This window comes from Nannobrachium achirus (assembly GCF_963921795.1).
Source record: "Nannobrachium achirus genome assembly, chromosome: 6".
NCBI lineage: Eukaryota > Metazoa > Chordata > Actinopteri > Myctophiformes > Myctophidae > Nannobrachium > Nannobrachium achirus.
This window is the reverse complement of record NC_137815.1, coordinates 13,995,306-14,023,173: the sequence shown is the minus strand read 5'-3', so window position 1 is coordinate 14,023,173 and position 27,868 is coordinate 13,995,306. Positions and strand designations below refer to the sequence as shown.

At 43.1% G+C, this 27,868-nt stretch overlaps 1 protein-coding gene across 1 annotated transcript; it reads left to right on the top strand.

Moving 5' to 3' along the window:
- The first annotated feature begins 214 nt into the window (after positions 1-214).
- tmf1 (TATA element modulatory factor 1) lies at positions 215-26,982 on the top strand. The gene is made up of 18 exons (XM_080727777.1): positions 215-744; positions 1,519-2,880; positions 3,434-3,528; positions 3,625-3,728; positions 4,667-4,793; positions 5,656-5,761; positions 8,808-8,950; positions 9,737-9,903; positions 11,919-12,075; positions 12,660-12,752; positions 14,255-14,411; positions 15,459-15,651; positions 19,833-19,902; positions 19,995-20,087; positions 21,649-21,771; positions 23,922-24,074; positions 25,347-25,472; positions 26,175-26,982. Exons 1-18 carry the CDS (start codon positions 609-611, stop codon positions 26,313-26,315), a joined length of 3,546 nt encoding a protein of 1,181 aa, XP_080583903.1. The 5' UTR covers positions 215-608; the 3' UTR covers positions 26,316-26,982.
- The last annotated feature ends 886 nt before the right edge of the window (positions 26,983-27,868 follow it).

The window sequence follows — 27,868 nt, the reverse complement described above, 5'->3', positions numbered from 1 at the left end:
GGTAAGCACTTTATTTTTGAAATTTGAACGTTTGTTTTAGCCTGCCGTTGCTGTTTGTCTACCTCGCTAGAAGCCAGGTCGAGGTGGAAACATGACGGTCATGTCATATGGCCGTCATGACATCATGACCAGCTCATTCAGCCGTGACGTCATGGTGCTACGTGGAACGGAAGTAGCAGTGTTGGCTAACACATTAGCAGCTGGTGCTACAAGTTGAGACACAGAGAGCGACCAAAACAAACGACGATGGCCAAGCCAAGAAGCCGAGACAAACTCCAAACCATGGGAATATACACGCTTTAATCGAAGCGGAGATCTTAAACAGAGGGCTGGGAATGTAAAGCTGTCCTTCTACTCGAGTGACTTGCAGTTTAGTCGGGGATTTAAACCTGCCAAACATAATCTAGCTACTAGTGTTGACTCTGGTCTTGTAGTGTTGTTGTACAGCTGTGCTAAACCCTTAGTTAGCTATAACTTATATACGAGCTTGTTGTGTGGAAGTGGCATCATTGCAGAATGGTTGTTAACTTACTCTCGTAACGAGAGTCTCGTTAACAGACAGTGGACGTGTTGTTAGCCAGAGATTAGTAGAGAAACTGTCCATTAAGATGAGCTGGTTCAACGCATCACACCTGTCCACGTTTGCTAAGCAAGCGTTGACCAACGCTCAGAAGTCCATCGACAGAGTGCTGGACATCCAAGAGGAGGACCAGTGGAATGACACGGTTGTCATGCCCTATGATGGTAAAGTAGCACTTTTAATACTATGGTGTAATGTTGTCTGGGTCAGTGTTTCTCAAACGTTCAAATGTCAAGGTCTCCCCTTAACTCTGACAGTGTACAAATGGAACCAAATGAACCCGTGAGGGTTCATTTGGTTCCATTTGTACACTGTCAAGAGTTACAGACTTGTATGGTTCATTTTAGACCCCCATAAAGGAACCCACAGAGTCCCTGGAATCCACTTTGAGAACCACTGGTCTAGGTGTTTGTGTAACAGCCAGCATTGGTCTATTAGGGAGGTTGTTACTTAAAGATGGGGTGCATGGTCCCCCCTAAAACAAGATGATAAGGTATTATGATTATACTAGGAAGAACATGTTTTGCAATAAAAGTCAACAGAAAGTGTTAAAATTATGATTTTATGTGGCCACACCCACCAGTTCATTAAGTATGCCTGGTTGATTGGTGGGTGGTGACCCAGCTGAAGTTAGCCACACCCACAGTGTTTGCGTGTATGGTAATAGGGGAGGTGATGATCATATGATGTAATTACATCTATGTTTTTCGATCGGGCCTTTTGACTCAGAGGCTTTCAGAAAGAAACCAAAAATACACAGGGAAGGCACATTTGCACATTATAACCACACCCGGTGGTCTATTAGAGTAATGTTAACTCCATAGACACGTACAAAACAGAAAAAGTGCGAAACTATGGCAATCACCTCTTTAATCATCTGAGACGAGAGATTGTTTTATATAATTTTATCATTATGTTCACCCCTCCTCATCGATCAGATTTGCCGGTGAAGACGCCGCTGAGCGGAGGGTGGGGGACGATAGAGTGGGACTCTCCGTCAGAGGAGCCCGCTGACGTTGTTCCTCCTTCGTCCGAGGCCATCACCACTCCTGTCACCCGCACTGTCGTGGACGAGACGGAGAGCTTTTTCAGTGCCTTCCTACCCCCGGGTGGCGAGGGTGTCAAAAGCAACGCCCAGGTCGTGTCTGTGCCGCCCGCTAAATCCAACAGAAGGCTGCAAGAGGAGGAGCAGGAGAAGGAGAAGAAGAGCAGGGAGACTGCTGTGATCGACGACGACGGTGACGTAGAACCTCCCATGCCGAGACCTGAGGATCTGCGTGAAGAGGACCAGGAGGCCACAGACAGCCAGGTGGATGAGACTCAGTACACACCATCCTCACCACGTCCAGAAACCACCATCCTCCTCCAGCCTGCGTCTCCAGACTCATCTCCCAGTGATCGTCCTCGCGAGGCCGACGGCGAGACCACCGACGAGAGCAGGGAGGAAACGGACGTTACCGAGAAGGACGCCGTTTCTGTGGAGCTGCTCGCGGAACAGTCGCCGACCGCCGCGGAACAACAGTTTCCGCCGGACGCTACCGAGTCGCCCTCTGCACCTCCCGCCGTCACCTCCGAACCCGAGCGCGCCGCCCCGTCCGACCCCTCGGCCCCGTCGCTCCCCAAGGAGGAGGTCCCCCTGGATCCCAAAGAGCCGAAGGCGGAGGACCGTCAGAGCGACACCCCGTCTCCTCCGGTCAGCGCCTTCTCCTCGGGCACCTCCACCACCAGCGACATCGAGGTGCTGGACCACGAGAGCGTGCTGAGCGAGAGCTCGGCCAGCTCCCGGCAGGAGTCCGCGAACGGCAATGGAGGAGGAGGCAGCCTCCACCTGATGCAGGGCTCCTTCCAGCTCCTCTCGGCCTCCGCCTGCGGCGACTTCCCCTGCCAGGAGGACTACCCCAAGCTCACGGAGAGCTGCGGCTCCTCCTCGGACGCCTTCGAGCGCATCGACTCGTTCAGCGTGCAGTCGCTGGACAGCCGGAGCGTCAGCGAGGTCAACTCGGACGACGAGGTCCCCGGGAGCCGGACGCTCGCGTCCGTCACCGCCGGCTCCACCCCCCCCGCGGAGGTGTCGTCGGCAGCAGCCGAGGTTCGGAACGAGGAGGAGGAGGAGGAGGAGGAGGTAGTGGTGAGGGAGAAGGTGGAGGAGGAGGAGGAGGACGACGAGGCGCTCAACGAAACCATGAGGGACCAATCGGTGGATGAGATGGAGGAGAGTGGGCGGAGCGCCACGCCTGTGAACAGTGAGCCGCTGGAAGAGCTGATGGAGCAAGAATCTGAGGACGACATCACACTGCCAGGTTAGGCGTGGGCGATATGGTGATAAATATCGTGGAGACGATACAATGTCTCCACGATATGCCTTTTCAGAGATATCGTATATGTTGTGATACAATGAGGGAGCCTTATAAAAAACCATGTTGAATTGTTAATTCAGAGATTCATTGCGGAATTCATTTAAAACTGCATTTTGGTCTAAATCAGTAGTTCTCAAACTTCAAAATGTCAAGGTCTCCCCTTAACTCTGGCAGTATACAAATGAAACGGGTCCATTTGGTTTCATTTGTATACTGTCAGAGTTACATACTTGTAAGGGTCAATTTAGACCTCCCAAAAGGTGCCCAGAGAGTCCCTAGACCCCACATTGAGGACCACTGGTCTAAATGGTCTGTTACTCATTTTTCTTTTAGTTTGTGTTACCTTGTACTGTAGGTGGTTGTACTGTTAAGTAACTTGGAAAAATAACCATAAAAACCGACATGAAAAAGAATCGTGATAAGATCGTGTATCGTGATACAGCTTGGGAAAATATCGTGATATTGTATTTTTCCTTATCGCCCACCCCTATGCCAGGTGCTACCACCCCCCACGCTGACGGGGACCTCGCACAGCCAATCACGGAGGAGATGAAGAGTGTGTCCACTTGCCAGATTCTGGAGCTTCAACAGGTAACTTAAAGGGGTGTTGTATCCCCGTGTAGCTGGCAGTATCAATCGAAGTATTTGAGTGAATATGATTTATTTGACAAAAAACTCTTTGTGTAGGTGATTGATGAGCTGTCAAGTCGTCTGGAGAAGAGGGAGTCACAGCTGCTTACAGTCAGCAAAGATAAAGCCAAGCTCGAAGAAGATTGTGACAACCTCAAAGAGTGAGTTAGATTGCACGCATGCACACACGCACGCACGCACGCACACACATACACACACATTTTATTTAATTTTCTTCCTGATGCCTTCATTTTTAGTTCCCCTGAAAGAGCACTGGGTGTGATTTACTCATCAGTGCCAGACAGTTTCCGTCTCTTTCACACCAGTTGTAATAACAAATGTTGCAATTTACAAATATGCAACCGACTAATCAACTTTGCAATTTTTCAATGGTGCTGATACTGTGCACTCGACATGAAGCCGGATAGATAGGAGAGAGCAGACTGAATTAATGTTAACGTTAATGAGAGAAGATGTTTTCATCTCTGTACAGTTCAACAGTTCTTCTGAAAATGGGCTTGTTATGTCACTGACGCGGAGCGGAGGTGACATATCAACCTGAAGGGCTCCTATCACTCGATAATGACCGCTGAGTGAGATGTTATCCCGCTTATTACACGATTACTTACTAAATAAATGATTACATTGACCCAAGTAAAAAAACTAAAACATATATTTCCTTGCTTACTGTAGTGGAACTGTTGCACTGGTCGTCCGCAGAGCGCAACGTCGCCTCAACGTAAACAAGGAAGTGTTGATCCAGTAGAATCAATATTTGGTTACTGCATTGTCTATGTCTCGCTTCAAATGTTTTCAAACACATTCTTGAGAGCAACGCTTAGTTCTAAATGTCGCTTGTGTGTTTGTTTACATGGCTGACATGTTGGATACAGCACAAGATTCACGCAGTGCAGCCTGAGTGCAGCAGGTGCTCTGAGCCTTTGATTAGGCAGCGGTCTGTTGTTATGCTGGCATAAAATGCAGAAACAAGATTGCCGCCACTCAGTTCCTTGCAAGTTCACATGTGCCACCAAATATGCCGACACATTGTCTGCCAATGTTGTATAATGTTCTGGGGCTTGTGTAATGTGATCTCCAGTGAAGTGCTCAGCCTGAAGGAGGAGAGCTCTACCGTGCAGTCCCTGAAAGAGGAGTTCACCCAGCGCATCGCTGAAGCAGAGAGGAAGGCTCAGCTGGCCTGCAAGGAGAGGGACATCGCTAAGAAGGTAACACAGTAAACATACACAAGAATAAATACAGTTTCCCCAAAAAGATTAAAAATACTCTCCCACACAATAAAAGTCCACACCAGTGTACTGTATTCGTTTTCTCTTAGCCAGTTAAAACATAACAATCAGTCATCAGATGGTCGGGTGACCGAGCCTCGTGAGCTCAGAAGCAAGGACGAAGAATGTTTAGTCTTTTCCTAAGTGTTTGGACACTTTGACATTTCCCTGGTCATCACCTCTGTCCCTGTAGTGGGGCAGATTCTCATATAAATCATATTGTTCCAAAACAGAATGCCCTTGACATTTAACACTGAGAGTGGTGTCTAAAATATAATCAATATTAAAATGCAATTTTATACTAACACTAATGTCCATTGGCGCTGCTTGATTGTCATCTCTCTTAAATAAGGTGTAGAAGAAAGAGAGAAAGGAGTGCATCAGTTTGGCAAAGTAAAAATCCTGAACAAGGTGCTCTTTGGTGCAAATCGGTGACAACATTTAATGGCACAAAAAGGGAAGAGACCAAGACACTCTTGTGGAAAAATGTAAAAGCCTTTAATAGTATGGCTAATGCATGGCAAGAATAGAAAATACACTTGCAGCATACGCGTTGCAGCAACAATGCCTTCTTCAGGATAACTAAGATCAATTACTTTAAGGTTATTCCCCAACGGCTTGTTGCTCTAAAGGTCTTCTCTGCTTGTGAGGAGGTCTGAGTAATTAGCTAGTTCCTTTTCATATGAGAAACTCAGATATGTTAGGTTGGTGGTTTGATTTAATGTAGTGTGACAACCACAACATGAGACGGATGCAGGGTGTCTGTGACCAACCATGCCGTCTTGCTCTTTCCCCTCTTTAGGAAATGAAGGGCATGCGAGACGAGCTCTCCACCAGACTGAACTCCAACGAGACCATGGAGATCATCAGAGAGAAAGAGGAGCAGATCAGAGGCCTGCTGGAGGAAGGTGAGGCTCATCATACTCTATGTTTGCAATTCCTTGTTTACTCCACCTAGTCCAGGCGTTTCGGGCAGTATTTTGATGGAATCGTGCACTTTATGAAAGAAGCATGAAATTTGGCACACAGTTAGAACATGCCATATGGAACATTTTTGGCTATAGGGGCATCGCAGATTTGTCTTGGGAAACTTGTGGGAGCCAATCAAAGTTGGGCTCTCATAGACTTTACTATACAGTAAAATAATACATAAATGCTTTAAGTAGCATGTGAGGGGTCAAACTAGGTGTTTATCAGGATTCTGAATCCAATGCAAACAATTGTTTTGCAGGAAAAACATTCCTTGGGCTAAAAACGGACCCCATACAAACTATGGTTTAGTGATGAGTCATCACTTTTCACAGTTTTAGGGTTGTTTTTCGTGCAAAACAAATGCTTGCATTGGATTCAGAATCCCGAAAAACACCTAGTTTGACCCCTCACATGCTACTTAAAGCATATTTATTTTTTGTATTATTTTACTCTCTATTGTAAAGTCTATGAGAGCCCAACTTTGATTGGCTCCCACAAGTTTCCCAAGACAAATCTGCGATGCCCCTATAGCCAAAAATGTTCCATATGGCATGTTCTAACTGTGTGCCAAATTTCATGCTTCTTTCATAAAGTGCACAATGTTTGCCTGAAACGCTCCCACTAACCATCCTCTCATGCAGGAGTGTCGCACCAAATTCTGGGCCCTGAGTACAAGTATTCACTGCGGGAGGGGGTTTAACCCATTTGGCCGCGTTATTTTGTGCTTTAATTAATATTGAAAAATAGCACATAGAGTGCCGCGCTGCAAGCTTGTAGATCTGCTATTTTTGAAATATCGTGAAAATTCTTTGAACATTTCAAATGTTCAATGTCAGTGGTGCTCAAACCTTTTCACGTGAAGGACCCCCAAAATGATCTGTATTTGGCCACGGACCCCCATCTCAAAATATTTAGTTCCAGGCACACCTCAGAAGCAAGATTTGAGTTACAAATGTTCGCTTAAAAAAATACATTTGCACACATTTTCACTGCTTTTCAAAAGTAGCAGATCTACAAGCTCGCAGCGCCCCTGCTCTCATGTCACAGTGAGTCTTTTCAGTCCAACCAAGACACGGTCTCAATTATAGTGCGTTCTAGCTGTGTGTGAACTTCTCACAGAATCAAACTCGGACTTTATGGGACTTGAACTTTAAAGACTCATACCTAGAGGTAGTGGGAATGACACTTTGTTTTAACATCCTCAGGTCAACATTCAGTGAAGAGTATTATCTAGCGATATCAACAGTAATTACAGAGTTATAATAGGTCTTGTTAATCCTTCTGGAATAAAAGGGAAATCAATGAGCCACACGATATCTGGTCTGGTGCTGTGGTGGTAACCACACCTCAGTTGAATTGTGAGTTGAGTTGAGATGTCAATATTTGCGAATGCCCTGAGATGTTAACTTGTGCAGTGTTTGGATTATATCAGTCATTACAGCTGTCTACGTGCTCTGCACGCAGACACTGTCAAATATTGAACTTGTATTTTGTCACGTCATCTTTAGCTGAGTCAGTGAATCTCAGAAGTAGCATTTAATGAGCTCCCTGGTGTGATGGATTAGGGTGTACATACTTCCTCGGTTGAACAGTGCATGCTTGTCTGTGTAATGCAGCCAGCTGCTGGATTTTTGATAGATTTAGGGAACAGATGACATGGCACCCTTTTCACATTTGCCTATTACTGCGCCACCAGGAGGCCACAATAACCTCCCTGACCTGGTGGAGACCTGTGCTCGGAAGAGCACTGCTGCCTTCTAGTTAGAATGTGAGATCTGCAGAGTATAACAGGAATGAATAGAAATAATTGATGTAAGATGTAGTGAAACTAGGGCAGTAGACCTCTTCTGATAATGCTGTCCTGTGTTTCTTGTCAAGTGAGTCTGTCAAGGGCGGCATTGCTCAAACAAAGACGGCACAAAAATAAGCTGACACTGATTAGTGTTTGGATTTTAAAGCACTAGGCCCTATGTCCACAGTGTCCACACAGATGTTGGTGGCAAGGTTGTCTGTGCTGAGGTGTTGTTCATATACGCAACTTTCCTGGTGGTGAAAGAGTATCCCTTCTCAGCCAAATACATCATCCTTCATGCAATTATCCAAAATGATCTAAATCAAAATCTAATTCACTATTGATTATAAATTAATATCTAACGCAACAGGGCCTAAAATATTATTATTGAATACTGGTCATTAGGAGACTGTCCTGCCTGTGCTCAAATGTATCTTCTCTGAGCACACACCTTTTGTACATTTTTCAACACATCACATTCCTTACAACAAACCTACAAGAACAAGGTGTTCAGGTTAAATACACAGACACTGTACACGTGATTGTAAGCTGACATTTATCCTAGAAATGGGAGACCACTCCTTGTGTTTCTATACTTGGTCTTCACAATAGTGTCTGAGTGACAAGTAAAATATGATCTTGCTATTGTATAAATACACTTAACATACAGAAGACTCACTGGCTTTGAACATCATATTTGGCTATTATTACAAGGATAACATGAACTCGTCTCTGTTGGGTGGAAACCTCATTATGTTACTCTTCAGTATTAATGCAAAAGTAGCAGGTGGAGAAGCTCCAGCTTTGAGCTTGTGGATCTGCTACTTGTGATGCTTTTATGTGACGCTGTAGTATGGTCAAGTAGGGCGTTAATTTACGAAAAAACATAAAAAGTTAGAACATGGAGATAGGAGGTTTCTACCCATCACAACAAAAAAGAATATTGTTAATGCTATCTTGCCATGGCACAAGTTGTCTGGAGGTCAGTGCCAGTGAAGGAACTTTAGGTTCTTAGCTTCTGACTTTTGAACATGTGCACGCAGGCAGACGTTCAAAATTGTAATATAATCGCAGCCATGTCACACTCGCCGTCCCGTCTCTCCCACCAATGCGGACGAGGCAAAGTTTAATGGGGCCTTTTACGCTTCAGCGTCTTGATACCTGACTGTATCTATTTAAACGTGTTTCAGGTGAGAAGCTGTCCAAGCAGCAGCTGCAGCACTCCAACATCATCAAGAAGCTGCGTGTGAAGGAGAAGGACTGCGACGCCAGGATCATCAAACAGAGCAAGAAGCTCAAGGAACAGGAGGAGGAGCTCAAACATCTGCAGCAGGTGTTTGACCCGCTTCATTCCTATATACTTAGTCATTATGACCAATAGCTAAAATAGCCAATCTTCAAGGTCACAGCGTACATCAGCTATTTCTGCTATTTTTTTTAAATGTTAGTTGTGAGAGTTTTCAATTTCAATTTCAATTTGTTTGTAGATTTCGTATCAAAATGTACTTAGTTCCTCATCATTAAAATCAGTTTGGCCAGTGAGCACAACATAGGTATATTTTGTTCAACTCATAGAGCATTACCTTTGGATTTGCATTGATTGATAATGATTGATTGAAGACTTAATTAGACGTTTGCATAGGAAAGGGCACAGTTTCATGACAGTGCAGTTCACTGGTACAAGATCAACTGAAGGATACACCCAAACAAGCCTATGGCTTGTTTTTTTGAACTCGTATAGAACTATCTTATGTAGGCCTATGTACAGATACTGTATGTACCTTACCTTAGCCCCACCCCCTTGTTTCCCCGATCCTGTACATATAGTGTGTTTATAACTGCAATACCGGTATTATTGAATGTTTTCTTTGCTTGCTATTTATTATGTCCATGAATTAAATACAGAGGGCTTTCAACGTAAAAAAGACCGTAAAAAGGTCTTATTTGAGATGTTCCTTTTAGGCAGGGTGTTTAACTGTACTTGTACTGTACTACATTTCAATTGTATTGACTATACTTGTACTGTTCTCCATTTTTGTCTAATAAAATAATCAATCAATCAATCAATCAATGACCAAAATGTTTTTGCATGTTTGTATGTGTGTGTGTGTGTGTGTAGGTGCTGGACGGGAAGGAGGAGGTGGAAAAGCAGCACAGGGAGAACATCAAGAAGCTGAACGGTGTGGTGGAGCGCCAGGAGAAGGAGCTCAGCAGGCTGCAGACTGACATGGAGGAGCTGCAGGAGAGCAACAGGAGCCTCCAGGCTGCTCTGGACAGCTCTTACAAGTAACTCAAATAATGCCTCGTTTAGACCTGAACGCGAATCTGTGACTTTTAGATTTGAACCACTTTAACCTTTATTTTATTCTTTAACTATTAAAAAATAGCAGATCAGGCTTGTGCCTGTAGATCTGCTAATCTTTTATAATCAAAACATTTGTGCAAGTCTTTGAATATCTTTGACCCGATTCTATAAGCATCTTCTAAATCCTTCTTCTAAATCAGTGGTTCTCAAACTTTTTCATGTCAAGGACCCCCAAAATTACATGTATTTGGCCGCAGACCCCAATCTCAAAATATGTTGTTCCAGGGAATCCCCAGAAGCAAATATTTGAGTTACAAATGTTAGCAAAAGCAAAAACAAATATAACAAAAAATCATGATTTCTCAAAAATAGCAGCTCTACAAGCTCGCAGGGCGCGCTGTGAGCTTGTATATCTGCTATTTTTCAATAGTTAAAGCATTAAATAATTCTAGGCTTTAAATGTTGTTTTGTTACCTACTGTTACCTACCCAGATTGACCGAACCCAAGTCACCCAAATTGCTTACTGTGTGTTTACCCAGCCGTCAAAAATGTTAACTTTCCATCCTCATGGAATAAAGATGTGCGTTCACATACTCGTGAACGCTACTATTATTTAATCACTGAAATTGTTTTACTCAATTAATCGTTTCACAACTCAACAGTAGACCAGTAGAGTTAAACTGTGAGGCCTTTATGGAAGAGAATAAACTTCTTCTATGAGAACAAAGAGACAGACTTCAGTTAGCTCTGGCTACTCTTCCTTTACATGCAGGGATTATCCCAATGAACTCTTGTCAGATTGAAGATCAGATTATATGGCACCTGTTCAGAGTATCACTTAGCGTCATGCACACAATACATCCTAACATAAAAACATGTGCACGCGAGGAGCTGCAAATTAGTGTCAAGTTACCAGAACAATGAAAGCCTCATGTCAACTCCCACCGTGGTTCCCGGGTAAACAAAGAAGTACAGTATAGGATAATCTTGACAGCATTCGGGTGAGTTACATGGGTTTTCAATGGCTCTGTGTGTGTTTTTAACACTAAAGTACAGTGGGCTAGAACACATTTACACACAGGGCCTTACCCCTTGTGCCTAAACTTTCTTGACACATTTTACTATTTTGAAAAACTTTGTTACTATTTTGAAAAAAAAAAAAAAAAAAAAACATTAAATAGCCGATTTACGTAGACACGTTGTGAGCTTGTAAAAAAGTTGTTTTTCAAAATGGCAAAAAGTGCAGAAGAAGTTTAATCTACTGAACTGAAGAGTTATTGTGAGAGAGTGTTACGACACTCCCATAGACCAAAAAATATTGTTAACCAATAGTTTGATTCAAACATAAAATCATCATCCTCATAATGGGTGTTGATGAAGCACACACAAAACGTGAATCACTTGATCGCAAAATCAAAGAATGTGGTAACTCCCTTTCAACATGCGCATGAGTCAAGTGTTTTAGAATAGCTGCTGACATGGACCGCTAACCAGACATGAACACCCCCAACACCTCTTTCAATAGAATCCAGAATGCATGCTTAAACAACTACTAACGTGTTACTCAATCGGAGCTCACCACATCCATCCAAGTAATTAACGCAATAAAAATGAAAGATCCATTGAATACTGTGTTTGGTGTGTGGGTACAATTGAAGAGTTGTGTATGTAGCAACAAGCCACAGCCGTGATGGTCACAGTCCTCTTGTCGGGTGGAAACCTCATATGTCCAAAACTGTTACTCTTCAGGATTCAAATAAAAAAAATGGCAAAAGTAGCAGATGGACAAGCTCGAAACACCTCGCTTTGCGCCACGTTTCGATCTTGCGTATCTGCTACTTTTGATGCTTTTGTGTGACGCTGTAGTATCTAGTATGATCAACTAGGGTGTTAATTTACGAGGTAGAGAAAGAAAAAAAAACAACACAAAAAGTTAGAATTTGGAGATGAGAGTTTTGTGTCTGACAGCAACATTCTCCATCCTCTGTGTCTCAGGGAGCTGGCAGAGCTGCACAAGGACAAAGCCAGCAGGGTCAGTGAGGCCCAGGAGGCAGCTCTGAGCAGGGAGACCCAGGCCAAGGAGCAGCTGAGCCTGGCTCTGGAGAAAGCCCAGGAGGAGGCCCGCCTGCAGCAGGAGGCTCTGGCCAACCAGGTAAACACTGGCTCATTCTCTGCATGCAGTGTTGTGAATTAAAACAGTGGTTCTCAGAACGTTTTCGTGCCGAGGACCCCACATTTATATAATATATTTGGCCGCCCATCGGACCCCCATCTGAAAATGTTTCTTGCTGGGACCTCCAGAAAGGATTTATGTAGAAATCTAAATTACCCCAATATTTTTGTTTTGGCTTATCTTCCCTTCAGAATAGGGAAGCTAGTGTTCAAGTGGTTCATGTCAATAAAAAAGTGCCTATCTTATAAAGATTTGGTGGTCCCCATGTAGTAACTCTGAGGACCCCCCTCTGGATGACCCCTGCACAATTAGAGAACGTAAAAAAAAATATAACATGATCAACATTTGCCTGTTATCAATCCTATGGTACCACATCAATACAGCATGGAATTGTGGACAAAATCTTTATCCAAAGATAACAAAATATTCTTGATTTTGGGTCTTAGAAACTAAATCTCATTAAGTGGTGGTCTGTAGCTCAAAGGGCGAATATATAATGCACCTTGATATGAAAAAGGTTGAAATCCACTTCCTACAATGCTCTCCACCTCCCCTGACTCCAGGTGGCTGACCTGAGGCTGGCGCTGCAGCGGGCGGAGCAGCAGCAGGGCAGGAAGGAGGATTACCTGAGGGACGAGATTGGTGAGCTCCAACAGGTAAGGCAGAGAGCCAGGGCACTATCTAACTGGTACCACCCATGTTTAGAATAAACACTCTATATCTCGTACCACCCACATCTATACTATAATTTTGCGAATGTCTGAGTGAGTGAGTGAGTGTCTGTCTGTCTGTCTGAAACAGCGTTTCTCCTCAGTGGCTGGAGCAATTGATCTGAAATCGCATCACCATTAGCATATGAACACACCTAACATAACTGTGAAGCCCGTTTGTCACTTTCACAAATCATATGCTGTATATTAGCATTTTTATGGTGTATCTACTATCTATTCTGCATCTAGCATGAGGCACATCTATTCTGCATCTAGCATGAGGCAACATGTTTAACCAGCTCTCTCTGTGTGTGTGTGTGTGTGTGTGTGTGTGTGTGTGTGTGTGTGTGTGTGTGTGTGTGTGTGTGTGTGTGTGTGTGTGTGTGTGTGTGTGTGTGTGTGTGTGTGTGTGTGTGTGTGTGTGTGTGTGTGTGTGTGTGTGTGTGTGTGTGTGTGTGTGTGTGTGTGCAGGCAGGCGGGTGTGTGCAGGCGGGTGGCCGGGTGAGCGGGCGGGCTGGGGGAGGGGGGGGGGGGGGGAGCCATTAAACGAAACGGGTATTTCTTACATTGATGCTCCTACATATTATCATGCAAGCACCAGTTAAAGTTACTTTCCATCCCTCATATACTGTATGCACAGTGCACATCCCATAACCCACACACTGCACATCATTTTGGAGCTCATATCTTTGAACGGGTAAGGGCTAGTTTAGAATAAACATCGGAAAGTTCTCAAAAAGAAAGGGAGTCTACAGGCGCACCCCAGCCTAATACGCAGGACAACAGCAGTTGTAGAAGAAAACTGACACTGGAGCATTTTGGACAGTTAAAGCCTTTTTTTATTAAGGTGCTGGACTGGTACAAGGAGGAGTGACTGACGTTTCGATACTACTGCATCTTCCCCAGAGTCATGGGAAAATCTACTACTCTGCCACCAAAATGTGGACTGCCCTGACTCTGATTAATAAAGAATTCAATCAATCTAAAAAGCCAGGGCACTTCAGCAATGCCTCATTTACACTCCGACGCATGCGATACCATCGTGCGATGAGATATGAACTGAGATTAACCAACTTAAACTTTGTTGTAATTGTATGACAAATAGAGAGAAATAATCTACTAGCTTACAACTTTGTGGGTTTGTCGTGCCGTGTTGGAGCTTGTAGTTATGTTATTTAAAAAGATATATACATTTATATATTTGAGAATTGTCACCTATAATGACATGCCCAAAATCGAGACACCAGGTTGAAAAATATAATTTTTATATTTATTGAAAAGCCCCAGCAGCAGAACAAACACGGACGTTTCGGCCCACGGCCTTCCTCAGCGTGATTAATGGTGAACTGTGAACTATTCAACTGACGAGAGCTCGCATTATCTTTTTTTTTTTACAGATATTTATAACTCAAACCTAAATGTTTTCATATGTGTCCTGCCCTCCACAGCGACTGCAGGAGGCAGAAACCAGGAACCAGGAGTTGAGTCAAGGCGTGACCTCTGCCACGCGGCCTCTCCTCCGGCAGATTGAGAACCTGCAGGCCTCGTTGGCAGGCCAGACGGCATCCTGGGAAAAGCTGGAGAAGAGCATCTCTGATAGGCTAGGTGAGAACAAGAGTCTCTGTGGAGGAAGTTCTACCTCTTAGGCCAGTAAACATGTTCATGTCGAGGACCCCAAGTTGCTATGTATTTCTCTGTGGAGAAAGTTCTATCTTGTAGGCCAGTGTCTATGTTGTGGCCATGTTGGTGGTATAGCTGGAGAACGAATTAGAGCCTTTTATAGTGTTAAATCTAGGTTGAACATGAGTGGAGCTGCCTCTGGTGTTGTGATCGTGGACATCCTTGACCTTTAGGAAGTAGTAGTTTGTAGTTTAACTGATTTTGATGCAACGCCCTCAAAGGACCTCTAGGTGTCCCCACAGACCCCCTTCGCTTTGAGAACCACTGTTTTAGGCCAGCATTTATACATTTCCATGTTACCCCGGCCTAATCCATTGATTCTCAAAGTGGGGTCCGAGGAGAGGGGGTTCCAGGGGGTCCCCAGATAAATATGATCTAGTATCAAAATATATGAATTTGGAGGTCCTTGACATGAAAATGTTTGACAACCACTGCCCCGATCTGAACAATAGTCTAAAACAGTGGTTCTCAACCTGTGGGTCCCCAAAATAATTGCAACATTGTTTTCTCACTCAAAAGTAATCAAACCAACAAATTGTAAGTGTATAGAGCATATTATATGCTTATTTCTAAAGTGACAATTGTAATACCTATAAAATAAACATTGGCCAAATTGTCAAATATTAGAGGCAGAAATTGTGAAAATAGATGCAATACATGCAATACATGCAAAATGTACATGCAAATCTACATGCAATACATGCTGATCTATATGCAAAATCTATATGCAAATGCATACAATTGTGAAAATAGCCGATCTACATGCTCACAACGCCTTGCGTTGCGAGGCGTTGTGAGCATGTAGATCTGCTATTTTCACAATAGAACCGGGTTATACAAAATGTAATGCTTCAACCCATAGTGCTGTGGGGGGGTCCCCAGTTAAAATGATTATTTTGAGGGTCGCGGCTTGAAAACGTTGAAGACCCCTGGTCTAAAATATGGTTCCCTCTGTGCGTCGCCCCTCCTCAGCGGACGCCCAGGCTCAGCTGGCCGTGGCCGTGGAGAAGGAGCGCTCCGCCACCGACGAGCTGCTGGCCATCAAGACCCAGCTGACCTCTCTGGAGTCCCAGAACTCCCTGCTGCGCCAGGAGAAGGGCCGCGTCCTGGGACAGCTGGACGCAGAGAGGCAGAGGAGGGAGAGACTGGAGGACGAGGGCAGCAGGTAACACGCAGTCACAATCTGCTACCACATTCAGGCCTAGAATTATTGAATGCTTTAACCAGTGAAAAATAGCAGATCTACAAGCTCGCAGCGAGGCACTCGGTGCCGCGCTGCGAGCTTGTAGATCTGCTATTTTTGAAAAAGTCGTGAAAATGTGTGCAAATCTTTGAATACATGTATTTTCAACGTTTGTAACTCAAATTTTGCTTCTGGGTGGTCCCTGGAACTAAATATTTTGAGATGGGGGTCCGTGGCCAAATACATATCATTTTGGGGGTCCTTCACATGAAAAGGTTTGAGAACCACATAGTAGTCTCTCAAGCTGAGCTCCATTTAAGTGAAAAGGACCTTTTCTTTGACGATGGCGAGCCAGATTGCTGACATAGAAACATACAGTAGGTTTTTCAAAAAATCTTAGAAGGATTCAAAAGACACTTATACGATAAAAAAAAAAAATAGCAGATCTACAAGCTTGCAGCGTGGCACTCGGTGCCGCGCTGTGAGCTTGTATATCTGCTATTTTTCAGTAGTTAAATCATAAAATAATGATACACAATATAGTGTACCTGAATGGGTTATGGTCACATCACAGGTTTACTGGTGGAAATGACTTTTTTTCCAATATATTTTTGTAGTGTTCCGTGATAAGAGAGAGAAGGTAGAAGAAGAGAAACAAAAATTCAAACGTGGGATAGAAATAGGTTAAATAAGCGAGTAAGATACAGATCAATCTCAGAAAATTAGAATATTTTGTAAAAAGGTATTGCAGATGCCATAGCTCCCCAAATCATAACTGACTTCGGAAACTTCCCACTGGACTTGAAGCAACTCTAACTTCAGAAGGTTGACTCTAATATAAATCCTTGTTTTGAGTAGTGTTGTGTAATATTGTAATATTTTGAAATATGGACATTTGATATTCATGAGCTGTATGCCATACAAATTCAAAATATTAACAAAAAACAAAGAATAATTCACTGAATGTGCATGGTATGTAGAATATATGAAAGTTTCAAGAATATTTACTTTTACAATATTCACATTTTCTGAGATTGATCTGTATATACAGTATATACCAATAGCTTATGTAATAGCAGGTTTGTACATGATGTTTAGAATATTAGTATCATATCATGATGGTGTGTACATAGCATGCCACCATGAGGTGCGTTTGAAGTGAAAGTAGCTGCAGTTCTTTGTTGAGGAGTGTTTCAATAGACTTGTGCAGGAGAATGTGAAGCACAACTCCTTAATTAAATTATCTTAACCCATTTAGAACAGATACACATTATAGTGTATTATTATTTTATGCTTTAACTATTGAAAAATAGCAGATATACAAGCTCACAGCGCGGGGCACCGAGTGCCGCGCTGCGATCTTGTAGATCTGCTATTTTTGAAAAATTGTGACAATTAGAATTTTGACCTGATTCTGTAAGTGTCTTTTGAATCCTTCTAAGGTTTTTTGAAAAACCCTATGTTTCTATGTCAGCAATCTGGCCAGCCATCGTCAAAGAAAAGGTCCTTTTCACTTCAACTGGAGCTCAGTTAGTCTGTTCTTGAGAGACTGCTATGTCAGTGGTTCTCAAACCTTTTCGTGTCAAGGACCCCCAAACTGATATTTATTTGGCCACGGACCCCATCTCAAAATATCTAGTTCCAGGGACCACCCAGAAGCAAAATTTGAGTTACAAACGTTCGCTTTATACATATATTCAAAGATTTGCACACATTTTCACAACCTTTTCAAAACTAGCAGATCTACAAGCTTGCAGCGCGCTGTGAGCTTGTAGATCTTTTCAGTAGTTAAAGCATTCAATAATTCTAGGCCTAAATTGAATTGGTGCATGGTCTTCCTTTTTACAATCAAAGAAACATCCTTATGGCACTTTCATTTAGTAATGCCTGTGCCAGCTAAATAAAAGTGCCTCACAGACATTTCTGTGGACACAAAAGAGACGACTACACCCACTCTATGTTGATGGCTGTTCCACTAACGGGTAATCTTTCATTCTGAGTTTTGAGAATGGGCTTGAGAAGGAGGTGGTAGCAGGGCTTTTGAAAAGGAGTGTTCCCTGACCGGGAATCGAACCCGGGCCGCGGCGGTGAGAGCGCCGAATCCTAACCACTAGACCACCAGGGAGTTGCTGTTCAGTCACGCTGCATCTCAACATAACCCTTTGTGGAATGCAGGGCTCTCCGTGACAGCTGGCTGTGGGGCTTCCATTGATATGTATAGCAGGGTAACTTCTCAACTCTTAAATGAGCAACGGTGTCATCACAAAGATAAAATGAAACCGATACTCATTTAGTTCTGCATTTTATCACGATTCACGCCTGTTGGGCTCATCTCAGGTTACATGGTTGATACTTAAGAACTTGCCTTTGGCCATTGTATACCATTGTTTACATTGTGTCAATAACGCGTTCAGGTTGTGAGCTTGTAAAACGGATGTTTTCGGTGACGAGATTTGGTATAGAATTTTTTTTAACTGAGCACAGTGCAACTGGTCTGTGTTACTATAGTAAGTATGGAGAGTTTAAATGGTTATGATATCTCAGAGATTAATCTAACAGCTGCATGTATCGTATGTATTAATATTGACATTCACACCTCTAACTCTTGGTTCTGGTACACCAGTATATTACACCACTGTTACACCATTGTAGAATGTGTAAACTTCTTAGAAAGAAGGTGAAAATAAACGTGTCTTCCCTGGTAATGTCAGTGCAGACAGTAGAGCGAACAGGGCAAACCAGTTGTGTGTGGGGAAGTGAGAGGAGGGGGTTGGTGCTAAAAGCCCTCACAGAGCCGCCCCTCCCCCCACATGGGAAGCAGTCAATGCAGGCAGCGTGGCAGTTTGCTCAGCTTTGTGTGCGGTGTGAGAGGCCTGCTTCAGCACAGCGGGCTAGTGGCGCAATGGATAACGCGTCTGACTACGGATCAGAAGATTCTAGGTTCGACTCCTGGCTAGCTCGTAGATTCTTTTCTCAGCTCGTGTTTCTGTTTAGCGACGATCCCCCACGTTACTATGTAGTAATACACTACATTACTGTTACTATGTTATTGCTATGTTATTACTATCTTATAAAGCAAACTAAACTGCTTTCTGTTACAACATTTGACATGTGATATAAAGGAGGATACATATAGTTGTACATTGTAGAACAGATTCAGTTTAGGTAATTTAATACTATACTACTTAGGTCATTTAAAACTATAAACTAATAATAACAATTGGAACTGCAACATATTATAAAAGACAAGCACCAGCTATTTTGTGTTTAGTGATTGTAGTGAAATGCTGAGTATACAACTCCTTTACACAGCAGGCTTTTATAGATAAAATATATACTATTTTAAACAATATGTCAAAAGGAGTCTAGGGAAAGCAATGACAAAGAGAGAAAGAAAGAAAGAGGGAACATTGCTCCCCCCTAATGGAAGCAGTGGTGCATGCCTTGCATTGCATGGCAACCAGGCCGCATGCCTCAGCCTTTTAGTGTGTCAGAGCACAGCACTGCAGCACGGCGGGCTAGTGGCGCAATGGATAACGCGTCTGACTACGGATCAGAAGATTCTAGGTTCGACTCCTGGCTAGCTCGTAGATTCTTTTCTCAAATTTTGATTTTCACTTTTTTTGTTCTCAACAGTCACCGCATGTTATCTGTTTAGAAAGCATCTTACTGTTAACATTTAACCATTGTTTGTTTATGATTCTTTGGACAATATATGCAGTTTTTTCTTTTTTATCTGAAACATGTTTTTCTGAAAGTTGTTAACTTTTCCCCCACAGTCTCTCAGCTTTTGTCATTTATTAATTATTATAATTATTATTATTATTATTGACAGCCCATTTAGACCAGTGGTTCTCAAAGTGGGGTCCAGGGACTCTCTGGGTTCCCTTTGGGAGGTCTAAATTTGACCCTTACAAGTATGTAACTCTGACAGTATACAAATGAAACCAAATGGACCCGTAAGGGTCCATTTGGTTTCATTTGTATACTGTCAGAGTTAATGGTAGACATTGACATTTTGAACTTTGAGAACCACTAATTTAAACCAAAATGCTGGTTTAAATGGATTCTGCAATGAATCTCTGTATTAACAATTCAACAGGATTGTTTTATATAAGGCTCCCTTAATTATTATTATTGCTATTGTTTTCTAATCCTTTTAGGGAGCACGTTGAGTTGGAAAACCTGCGCGGGGAACACAGTCGAGCGATAGAAGAGGCAAAGAAAGAGAAGGTAGCGTGTGTTCCTTTCCCCTCTGCTCTGTGACGCCCTACTTCCCTGTGCACAACTGCTTCATGTCTGCCTCTGTCTGCTCCGCCCACCAGCTGCTGCTGACCAATCAGCTGGAGATGGAGAAGATGAAGGTGGAGCAAGAGAAGAAGAAATGCTACCTAGCACAAGAAGCCCTCAAGGAAAGGGTAATACATGATGTATTAATGTATATCCTCCAGCTATCGTACTGGCCTTGTTTTGATCTAGACTTTATCTAGTTAGTTTAGTTTACTTTATTGGCACAATAGACCGTTTGTCAGCCTTCTGATTGGTCCCTGAGACTCCCTGACTGGCCAACCAGAAAAAAACATTCACTTTTTGCTATCGGGGGTGGAGTTTGTGCAGTGGAGAATGTTGCTTCAGGCTTTCAAAAACTGTCCGCAGTGCGCGACACGGAGATCGGCCGGTACGGTGATAGCGACGGCAAGCGTCAAGCGATCTCGCTCATCATAACGAATAAGCTTCAACAAACTAGTTCACATGTACCTTATCAATGGTCTAAGAGTCACGATTGGGTACATATAATTTAAATGGGCAGAATTACGAAAAGCCAGCCTATTATGTGAGGAGAAACATTCTCTCTGTCCTCTTCCTAGTACCCAAGATGCAATGCGCTTCTCTTTCTATCTCTGATCCAGAGGATTAAACTAATTAAAACATTTATTTTTCGGGTAATGTAATTACTGTACCTTTTTCTTCCCTTTTTATTAATATCACGTAGATGTGTTTTTTGTGGTACTTTATATAGCTGTAATGAGGCTATGAAGGGAAAAAAAATCCCATCCACTTCCACTATAAAAGAATCTGCAAAGAGGATTCTGTCCCACTGGGATTAAACACATTAAAACATATATTTTCAGGTAAACCCCCTGTTTTGCAATGTAACTACTGTACCTTTGTCTTCCCTTTTTATTAATATCACCTAGGTGTTTTTCCTTTGGTACTTTATATAGCTGTAATGAGGCTATGAAGGGAAAAAAAATCCCATCCACTTCCACTATAAAAACAATCTGCCCAGGGTTAATGTCCCATCATAGTAACAGGGCAGAATGGGGCGGGATTTACAAAAGGGTTTATTGTATGAAACATTGGGTCCAAATAATAATCGAAAACCCAATAATAAAAACTTGAAAAGTACAAATTACAATACATTAAAATAAACAAAACACAACACTCATACAACCGGAGCTTGCAGCATGCACAAAGTTTCTCTGTTAGTGCCCACAGAGAGTGAGCTCAGATCATCAAACTCAAGTCCATATGTCCTGTGTGAGGGGACACACCAGTATGTGCTGTTCGTGGTGAAATCTCGCTTTTTCGAATGCACATCATTTCGACAACAGAGCGTCGGCAGGTATCGCTACTCACCCCACGGAGGTTAGGGTTAGGTTTGGCTGTCGAAAAGATGACTTGTAGCCTCTATCTCAAAATATTTAGTTCCAGGGACCCCCCCCAGAAGCCAAATTTGAGTAACAAATGTTCACTTAAAAAATAAGTATATTCAAAGATTTGCACACATTTTCACAACTTTTCAAAAAGAGCAGATCTACAAGCTTGCAGCGTGGCACTCGGTGCAGCGCTGTGAGCTTGTATATCTGATATTTTTCAATAGTTAAAGCATAAAATAATTAAGGCCCCTCCACCTTGGGCCCTAGTAACTCAGTCCCACTTCCCCTCCCTTGTGACGCCCCTGTGTTTGTCCACCAGGAGAGGAAGTCCATGGTGCTGTCTGTGGGCGAACTCCCCACCTCCTCCACCCCCTCCCTGTCCCGATCCAGCTCCATCAGCGGGCCGGACAACGCCGGCCTGCACACCTCTGTGCTCTCTCAGGTACACAGACGCTCTTTTCAGTCACATAATGTGCATGTTACAATAGGAGCAAACACACTGGAACCAGCTTCCAATGGGCTCTATGCACATACGACATTTTGTTCTACTTCCGGGTTTCTTTCGACTTCCTTCACAGGCAGTAGTGCTTTGGGGGCCGGACGGGACCGGACGCCGTGTGGCCGGAAATATTTCCCCACATGCACGCGCACAGACGGCACCGAACGGTGCACGACCGTGTAAACACGTGCATACCTATGGTGCATACCCCCCGCGAGCGCCGCGACAACCCCCCACCCCGCGAATCCGCTAACTACAAGCAATACTTTAATCAGTGGCTACTTGCATAACAGGTTTCTAGTGGTGAATGTGTGAGCGTCCTCAAGCCTCTATTCATATGGATATATAGCCTACTTTAACACCTAGGTTTCCAGCTGTGACTGCATGTGCATGTGTCGATGTGTGTGTCCTCATACATGGCTCCATATTACTGTGGTATTTAGTGTTTGAGATTCGTTCAAGCCAAACTTTGTTTCTCTATCCTACTGCAGCGCTGTATTTTCTAAATGAATTAAAAGAAAGTAGAACATAAAATCTTAAGTAACAATGCAAATGTAATTAAGACTAGAAAACTATTGTTTTCCCACCATTAGATCTGCTGACATCATTTCTATCTAAATAGCCTCTAGAGGCGCGTGCACGCGCGTGCACGTGACGTCAATAAATGACCGTCCGCCCGGGAAAAAAAAACCCAAAGCACCACTGTTCACAGGTGTTACTGATGATACTAATGAAGGGTGTGTTCCATTCTGGTCAAACAGAGTCAGGGTGCTGCTGTTGTGCAGCTAAGGCTTCTTGCTTACACCTTTTCGGTCCAAATTTTGTTTTTGTTTTCTTTATTTTAATCTGTTTTGTTTTAATGTTTTTAACATTGTACATACTTTAAGACCGAAATAAAAAATCATTCATTTATTCATTCATTGGTTCACTGGAAACACTCTGCTACACCAGTGGGTCTCAAAGTGTCCTTGAGCGGGTTCCAAATGTCCCCATACAGGTGTGTTGCGGGTCCATTTGCTTCCATTTGTACACTCTCAGAGTTATGGGGGTCCTGGAAATAAAAAATAAAAAAAACACTGTACAATAAATGGAACAGACCCTTACTTAGTATCATCGGTAACACCTGTGAAGGAAGTCGAAAGAAACCCGGAAGTAGAACAAAATGGCGTATATGCATTCAGCCCATGACTCAAATATAAGAACATAAAAATTGCGCTCATCAGAGTGCATACCTCCGCCAACACTAAGCAATTGTCATGCTATGACCAAGATCATTACTTTCGACCCGAAGGTTAATTGTCTCTTCAGGGCAAGGTGATAAACATTCGCCTCCAAGCTCCATTAAAATCTGTCACAACCATTCTTCAGTTATTGTGCTAACAAACGGCACAGGGTGAAAACATGTAGCCTGGCGGGGCCCGACGTCATCTGCGTTCACTCACTCATTCCTTCCACAGTATAACGTCTGGACTTCCGTTGATTGGCAGCGAGTATACCGATTATTCTCTGATCGGGGCCAATCAGTGACTGCTTCCGCACTATGCTTCCGCACAACAAACGTAGTCTTCCTGACCATGTTCCTGACAACAAGTGAAAAGATTTCCCTGATTGGTCCATGTGTAGACGGTGACGTAGATGCATGCAGCAGGCTGCAGCATTTTCAAAACAACAATGGCTGCCCTCGCGATGCAAAAAGTGTAACAGTTAACGCTGCTCTAACCATAAAACAACCAATAAGTGCAGTTATTTCAGAGTTGGAATCAATTACAACAATTAAAAAGCAACACGGATGATGCGCTAGTGGAGTTTATCGGCCGAAAAGACGTGTTTGTTTGCCGTTCTTCCGACTGGCTGAGAGATGGTGATTGGTTAGAGGAGTCTGTCTGTCAAGGCAAGTACTCCCGCCCACTTTTCAAGCTGCCAATAGGCCAAAGGCCAGACGTTATACTGTGGAAGGAAGAACACAGATAACGTCGGGCCCCGCCAGGCTAGAAAACATGACCCCAGTCAAACTCTGTTGGCGAAGGTAATACAAAAGACCAACATTTGCATAATATTCTTTTTAATTGTTTGTGTGATTCTGTGTTGTTTAGGATGACCCCCTGGACCACTCGCTGGTCTCTATGTCCATGTCCATGAGTGGCACCAACTTATATGAAGCTGCCAGGCTGTCTGGAGGCTCCAGCATCATAGAGAACCTGCAGTCTCAGCTCAAAGGGAGAGAAGGAGAGATAGCACAGCTGCAGGTAGCACTTCACTTCACTCCACAGACTGGATGCTAAACTAGGGTGACCATATTGCCCATTCTCTAACGTTTGAGACGCACATACATACACACCGCAGGGTTCCATGCAGCCAGTGAGTGATTGACAAACAGTCTCAGTGTTAAATGTCTATGCAACCACTGAAACCTCTGGCGAAAACTGGGACAATTTTGTTGTGAATCTTGAAAACCAGGACATATTAGTGTTTTAGAGATATTTGTCGGGACACCGGCCGGGACACGCAGCTTGAAAGCGGGACAGTCCCGGCCAAAACGGGACGTCTGTTCACCCTATGCTAAATTCTACGCAGCGTCATTACAAATAAACCCTAGTTTAGCTGTATTTGTTGCCCATTTGGCTTCTGACATGTTTAAAATGTTAAGATTTGACCTTGTGGACAGTAATCCCCGATATTGGTTTGCACCGTGTCGCGCACCAAAAATAGATCTATAAACTCACTATGTGTTGCACTACGGCAAGTTATGTTTCAGTGTGTGATATCACCCTAAAGCATGGCATCAGGTGTGCTTTGACTTTTTCTTAACTGTTATTTGTTGCCTCTAGAATCATGCTGCCAAATGTTAATCCTGATTAATCTCAGTTTTAACTAACGTGTGTCTGTTTTTATTCATTTTATTAGTTGTTTCGTTATTGCCTAAAAACTCACTACAAAGTTGTTATTGTCTCCACCAGCCGAAGGCTGAGGGAGAGTATGTTTTCCCCTCCGTCCGTCCGTCCGTCCGTGCGTCCGTGCGTGCGTCCTCGCAGTTTGTGAACAGCTAATCTCAGTCACCGTTGGCCCGATCGCTGCCAAACTGAGCACACACACTCCCTGGATGCCAATCTAGAACCTCTGCCCCACATTTTTCAAATCAGCCTCATGGTGGCGCTATAACAGGCCGATTTGTGTGGCCTGGTTGTTACCAGCTAATCTCCGGCGCCGTTGGCCCGATCGCTGCCAAACTGAGCACACACACTCCCTGGATGCTAATTCAGAACCTCTGCCCCACATTTTTTAAATCAGCCTCATGGTGGCGCTATAACAGGCCGATTTGTGTGGCCTGGTGGAGACCTGTGCTCGGAAGAGCACTGCTTCTAGTCTCATCTTCGTTCTTATTATAACACCATTATAGCATCTTTAGCGTTCAAAGTTCTGTGACATTTACCTGTAAGGCTGTGTGACGGGCACTGAGGGCATACAGTAGCACCTTAGGGCATAATGCTCACTGTCATGTTCACCGTTCACTCTTTCAGCTGGAGATCTCTAGTCTGGAGAGGAGTCGCTCCGTCATGGCTGAGGAGCTTGTCCGACTCACCAATGAAAACGATGACATGGAGGATAAGGTTAAGGACATCCCTAAGCTGAAGGTTCTTCTCAAAGTAAGAGCAGTTGGCTACCAGTTGCTGTTTGTTGACTCTTTTTGGCTACAAGAACTAAGTGACCGTGGTGTGCTTTCTAACGCACTGTTTCCCAAACAGTCGGTTGCATGTTTGGGTCGTGGACTAATTCTTTAGGGTATCGAGTCAATTTCAAAAATGTATTTATTATTATTATTTTAAAGTTTAAAAGGTCTTGAAAATAGTAGATCTACAAGCTTACAACGCGGCGCGAAGGGACACGTGAGCTTGTACTGTAGATCTGCTATTTTCACTAGTTTGGTCCCGGGGAAAAGTCGAATTTCTCTTGGGTCTTGAGCTAAAAAGTTTGTGAACCACTGATCTAACGTATTTCACAGGTTCTGGATTAGATTGTTATGGTTCTGTTTCAGATAATGTTCTCAACCTAATTTGGGCCCTGCTCAAGTGGTAGTACTAAGCCTATACTAAGTTATACTTTTAAGACATTTTCAAAAATGGCAGAAAATAGCCAATCTACAAGCTCAGATAAAATATGATTATTTTGGCGGTCACATCCTGAAAAGGTTGAGAACCAGTGATCTAGTGTAGTACATCTGAGCTCCCGAATGTCAGGTATACATTTAAAATGTTAGTGTTACGCCCCTCAAAATCCACCTACTGTACCAGTTCTGCAATTGTCTGTGTGTGATCAACTTTGTTGTGTGTTGTGTGTAAATGTTTCAGGATCTGGAGCAGAGGCACAACACCATCCTTCAGATGTACGGAGAGAAGGCTGAGGAGGCAGAGGAGCTGAGGCTGGACCTGGAAGATGTCAAGAACATGTACAAGCTCCAGATCGATGAGCTGCTCAAGAACCAGAAATAGACTGCCTTTGTGAAAAATCTCCATCTTTAAAATCTGGGACGCTCCCGAAACATCCCATACCCACCAATAAATCAGCATTATGCGGATTCACTGTAAAAAATGGGAGAGACATGATTTTTTTTTTTTTTTTACTCCTCCATACAACTTCCACCGATGTCTGTAAAGTTGATCGGTTTTAGTTTTGTTTTTATCGTTTAATTTTAATTATCCAGTACTATAGCTATTTATGTCTGGGAATAGTGGTAATGTTGGTAACATCATAGCATAATATTTATTATACAGATTAGAAAACAGATGAAGGATAATCACAACACATGACTGTCAACTGTCTCTTGAATCCTGGGGACTTCTTACAGATTACGTTACACGTTAGAATCACATTCACATTGGCTGTGTGGACCATTTCTGACTATCATGAACGATGAACAGGACGTTTGCACTAAAAAAGGGTTCCGTTTTCCGTTGAATGGAAGTGTAATTGGTAATGGTTCAAGATGTATAACAAAAAAAATGTATTGTACAGTTATAATTTGTTCAGCTCCTTATAACTAAAAGAATAATACTAGATGTTTAGCATATTAATCTATGCTTAAAATCCTGAAGATTGGTTATGAACATGTATAAATATGTAAATGAATAAACATTTATTTGGGTGGTGAAATGTAAACCTTTTTGTCAATGTCATTTTAACCCATTTAGACCTTTAAGGCATCTGTGTCACTTTAGATTTGATCCACTTTAACCATTCTTTTATACTTGTAGCTATTAAAAAATTGCAGATCTACAAGCTCAAGTAACCACAGACAAATCAAAAGTCACCGCTAGCGGGGCTATTGTATGCGGTCTTAGTGATCATTACATGATCTACTGTACCCGTAAAATACACAAACCCAAGGCTAGTGGCCACAAAACAGTTGTAGCTAGAAGCCTCAAAAACTACTCCAGTGAGGCTTTAAATAACACTCTAGCGAATACAGACTTTTCCTCTGAACTGCAGTGTACAAATGTCGAAGGAGCATGGTGTGGTTTTAAAACCAAATTGACCGATGCTCTAGACATCGTGGCCCCCTTGAATACCACCAGGGTTAAAGCCCGCCAAGAGCCATGGTATAACTCAGATATTGCTGAATCAGCTAAACTCAGAGACAAAAAGTACGATGAAAAACGTAAGTGCTGCAAAAAACTTAAAAAAAAATTCAACCCTGACCTCAATATCCAAATCAAGCATCTTACTGCTCAGTGCAAGAAGCTTAGAAACCAGACAACTGCCTATATTAGAGCCGCCCAAAAAAACTACATTGATGAAAAAATCGACGAATTCAAAAACAAACCACGAGACCTATGGAAGTTGCTTAACAACACATTAGGCTTAAAACCTAAAACCATAGGCCACAGCATAAACATCAAAACGGACACCGCTCTCATTTCTGACAAATGTGAAGTGGCTACCCATCTTAACGAAACCTTTACCACCGTGGCCCGTTCGCTGGTTGAAAAACTGGTCGCCCCATCTGGGCGGTATGGTGTAAAATTTGTTAAGAAATTCTACAATA

Coding starts and splice junctions, on each gene's coding strand:
- tmf1 (XM_080727777.1), top strand. CDS start 609: ATGAGCTGGTTCAACGCATCACACCTGTCCACGTTTGCTAAGCAAGCG. Junction 5,762..8,807: donor CAGAGGCCTGCTGGAGGAAG/GTGAGGCTCATC, acceptor AACGTGTTTCAG/GTGAGAAGCTGTCCAAGCAG. Junction 12,753..14,254: donor AGATTGGTGAGCTCCAACAG/GTAAGGCAGAGA, acceptor TGCCCTCCACAG/CGACTGCAGGAGGCAGAAAC.